General features: G+C 52.1%; 1 protein-coding gene across 1 annotated transcript in view; it reads left to right on the top strand.

Annotated features, from left to right (window-relative positions):
* Window positions 1-4,413, top strand: part of ACVR1 (activin A receptor, type I) — a 30,455-nt gene that overhangs the window by 5,273 nt on the left and 20,769 nt on the right. Inside the window, exon 2 of the mRNA XM_010133181.1 lies at window positions 3,710-3,970. Coding sequence (XP_010131483.1) covers window positions 3,710-3,970 — 261 coding nt within the window. The remainder of the gene's footprint in view (window positions 1-3,709; window positions 3,971-4,413) is intronic.

The following is a 4,413-nucleotide window of genomic DNA, read 5'->3' as shown; positions in this document are numbered from 1 at the left end:
TTGCTCCAGGCCCACCCCCCCAACCCCCCTCAGCCACTCCTCAGCGCATTGTGCTCCAGACCCTGCCCCAGCTCCGCTGCCCTTCTCTGGACACGCTGCAGCCCCTCAATGTCCTTCTGGGACTGAGGGACCAGAACTGAACCCAGGATTCGAGAGGCAGCCTCCTCAGTGTCCCCAGTCCAGGGGGACGATCCCTGCCCTGCTCCCGCAGGTCACACCAGTGCTGGTACAAGCCAGGATGCCGTTGGCCCTCTTGGCCACCTGAGCACGCTGCCGGCTCATGTTCCATATGAGATGAAATTCTTCCTCCTTACACCTGTGCAGTCATGGCTTGGTGAGCAAAGGACTATTTTCTGCCCACCCTTGGCCACCTGGCTCTTTTCGCAGCCACATCCTAAGAGGTCCTGTGATGTCAGGTAGGTTATCCCTCCAAACACTTGCTCACACGCGCACTAAGTGCACTTTGTATCCATGTCACAAGATGTACTAGTCTGTACCTGTAGGGTGGAATGAAGTCTCATGAGGAGCGGAGAGCTGGATGGGATGAGCCTTGTTGGTCCCTTCCAACTTGAGATACTCGGTGATTCTGGGTCCCTTCCCCTTTGAGATACTCTGAGTCTGCGAGGTTTTGGAGGAGAGGTGTGAGGTGCTGGTGTGCTGCTGGAAGGAAACGGTTTGTTGCTGTTAAAGCCCTTCTTGGAAAGGTACAGGTTGTGTAATTAGAGATGGTGTCTTTTAGAGAAAGAGCGAGACTCTTAGGGTGGATGTTTCTACTTCTTTATGCTTTTTAAAATGGCTTCACTACATACTGGCCATATCACAGTTAACAAAGGCATTTTTTCAAGTCGAAGGTAGTTGAAGAAACTGTTAGTACAGTGCCAATAAGAAAAGGTGGCCAAGTGCCTGTTGTTTTGATGGAAAACAAATCTCTCTCCTAAACATGAAGAGATCTCAAAACAAAGATGTGTTACCAGAAACATCTGTAGTGTGTTTCTGCCTGGAGAGAAGTTGTTTGGTGTTTTCCTGAGCAGCTAACAACAACTTACAGTCCAGGAATTGGATATAGCATACGGAATAAAACTGTCTCAATTAGTTACTGCTTGTGTGAAATAAACTTCACGTACAGATAAAGAACTTGGCTTTCTTCCCGTGCGTCTCTACGTTTCCATTGGTAACTGCTGTTCCCGGCACCCTGCGGGTCACAGCCCGGGTTTGGGCCAGGGTGGTGTGACTGCACAAAGGGTTAAACACTGCACCTTCAGGGCACCGGTGGAAGAGTGGAGTGTCTTGGTTCTTGTTCTGTGGAAATACCTGAGCAATTAGAGTAGGCACTCTTAGGTGTTGACTTTCACAAAGTGAAGAAGCAAACAAAATACAGGAACTTCAGTTTTTGACACTTTGGTGGTGAGCTAATAAACTGGTTCTTGAGGAGTTGATGCACATCTCTGTACTTGTGTGTGTGTGTGCACCGTACAGAAGGGGCAGGAGTGCAGCGAAACAAAAATACCCGCGGTGCCCGGGTGTAGGTGATGGGGGTATTTTTGAGCTTGGCTTCTTGCCCCCGCATTCCCTGGCTGCTCTGTGCGCAGTTGGCCTGGCAGTGCTCCACGACAGAGCTGTTGCTGTTTGGGGACTTACCTCTGAGCTGGGGTGTGGGGGGTCGATCTGCTCCAGCTGTAGCCTCTCGGCTGCCACTGGCCTGTGGCTTTTGCTGGTCGCACCTGCCCTGCAGACTTGCCCGTGCAGCCATGCTCAGGAGAGCCCTGTAGATCCACTGCCTGGTCCAGCTCTCCCAGCTGGAAAACCAGCACGGTAAAGAGAGGAGCGATTTGGGCAGGGGGAGTAGTAACGGTCCTGAAGGAGAGTGTCTGCACTTCCAGCCCGGAAGTTCTGAAGTGTTTTATTTTTACAGCGGAGGGTTGATCCGTGTGGGTCCATCAGGACCCGCAGCAGTTCACGTGTACACAGCCTGCATGACTCTTGTTTCATGCCCTGTTACACGCATCCGCAGCCCGCGTGTCCTGTTGGCTCACTCACCTGCCGTCAGACGGGAGTGATCTCTCCAGAGACAGGCAGTGAGTTGGGAGCCATGGTGCCTCTGCGTGGGCCCAGGAGATGCCCTGTGGCTGCGTCGTTGGCTCTCAGCCCGTTTGGGGTGGCAGAGCTCCTCCAAGAGGTGGCACACAAGGGCAGGTGTCTTCTGCCAGAAGTCGTGCCAGGTTTGCTCAGTCTCAAAGGGTCTTTGGGCCAAAGGAGGAAGGAAGCATGAAGCTGGCTCAGGCTGCAGGCCAGGTGAGTTTTCCTTGTGGACTTGGTTTGGCACTCAGAGGGGAGGTTCGTTGTCCTCCTCCCTAGAGCAGCTGCTTCTGTCACTTAAGAGCTGAACTGATTGTACCTCTAGCCTGCAAACCTCCTCAGCTCTGGCCTTGTAGGCCAGTGCTTGTTGGTGACAACAGAAGCACCTTGCTCACGGGCCAGTGCTGAAACCCTGCATCTTGCACTCCTCAGGCAGGTCACGCGCGTGCCGTGGGAGGATGGCCCTCGTGGGGCTCTGGCCTGGAACACATTAGACTGCCCCAGCCAGACGAGCCAAGATTAAGGCTTCCGTGAGGCAATACCAGCTGTGTTTTGCTGCTGTGTGGCAGGAGAAGGACAGAACTTTGATTACAGGAATCTTGGGCAGAATTTTTTTTTTTAAAAAAACTGGTACAAAATTAGTGAACTTAGTACGTGGTATGCGTGTGACTGGGGTTGTGTACACTAGTACTTGAAATCAGTGTGACAAATCCTGTCTGACTTCAGGATTCTTTCCCTGAGTTAGTGGTTCAGAAATGGAAAATGGTGTTTGTGTATTTGCTCCTCGAGGAGAGGAAAACAAAGCGGAAACCAAACTGAGTTCTGCTCCCCGTGGGCAGCCTCTAACAACAGCCCAGCACAGGGTATGCTCAGCTCCTGTTTTAGCAGCGTCCGCTGTATTTGTGGCTGGAAATGTTTCTCGTGTGTCAGAACTGAAAAGGAGGAGGTAAACAGGAGTTAAGTTGCCATGAATGTGTGTGTGGGCTGTGCGTAATAGCGAGTAGTGACTGGCTGTGCCTCTTCTCTCAGCAGAGGGCTGTTCACCACCGTGGGCACCGCACCGGGGTGTTCCAGGAAGCCAGAGAGCTCCCAGTGTTCTCCATTAGCTGGTGGGGAGCAGCATTCTCTCCCGTGGAGTCCGGAGTGACCCAGTGCCGTGTGTCCACCACACGTTTGAATGGCCTTAGTTTAATCGGCTCAAAGTCATTTCTCGAATGCTTGAGAAAACTGTTTCCGTGTAGAAATGGAATGTGGTTTAGCAAATCTGTTCTAGATTTACCCCCTCTGTTGGGTGTTGTCCTCTGCGGAGTGTCCCTGTGTCGATGACCCTCCTGTGCTGTACACCTACAGCAGCACATGTGCAAGAGCTGAGGTGAAATGTCACTGAACTCTCCAAACTGGAGTACTTGGAAGGGGCGGATGGTATTTCTTTGGCGCAAGCTCATATCTGCGTCTTGCTGAAACGACTAAATTAGTATCGTTAGCTCCTACTCGGTGGTTCTTCAACAGCAGATGCACGTAATATTCCTTCCCTGAGACAGAAGGTGTCATTGTCTCATGATTTTGTTATCTCTGTATAACTGACGCTGTTAAGAACATGGTGTTTTTACCTCGACTGTCCCCATTTTTACAGATGATGAACCGAAGCTGCTCCTCTACGAATGTGTGTGTGAAGGCATGTCCTGTGGGAATGGAGATCGCTGCCAAGGCCAGCAATGTTTTGCTTCCCTGAGCATTAATGACGGTGCTAAGGTTTACCAGAAAGGCTGCTTCCAGGTCTACGAACAAGGGAAAATGACGTGCAAAACACCTCCGTCTCCTGACCAAGCTGTCGAGTGCTGCCAAGGGTACCTGTGCAACATGAACATCACCGCCCAGCTGCCTTCTTCTAAAGGTGAGAGGTTGATAATTAAATAGCGAATGCTGAGAAAGGAAAGAGGTTGGGCTCTCCTCTAGTGGGATGGCTTCAGTGCCTGCGGAGGTAAGGGTGTGATCAGCGCAGCTCAGCCCTTTCTCTTCATTCCCCGCCCTGGCAGCCCCCGGCACACATCCGATGTCCCCAGGCTGGATGATCTGTGTTGCGGGGCGAAGGGCTGGGTTGCAGTGCACTGACAGGGTCAGGAGGGAGTTACTGGGCGTGCATTGCACAGTCACAGCGGGGTTTGTTCTGGGGTGGTTCTGACAGCTCTGCCGGGAATTGCTGCGGAGCATCCTCCCTGTGAGTGCAGGCTCGTAGCTCTGGCTGGGTCATGGCCTCTCTCTCAGACTACGTAGCTACCAAGTTAAATGGTGGTGTCAGTGCTGCTGGTTTTAAAGACTTTCTCTGAGAATCTGAAC

This window comes from Buceros rhinoceros, unplaced genomic scaffold, assembly GCF_000710305.1.
Source record: "Buceros rhinoceros silvestris isolate BGI_N320 unplaced genomic scaffold, ASM71030v1 scaffold28253, whole genome shotgun sequence".
NCBI classification, from domain to species: Eukaryota; Metazoa; Chordata; class Aves; order Bucerotiformes; family Bucerotidae; genus Buceros; species Buceros rhinoceros.
This window is presented reverse-complemented; position numbering and strand designations above follow the sequence as displayed.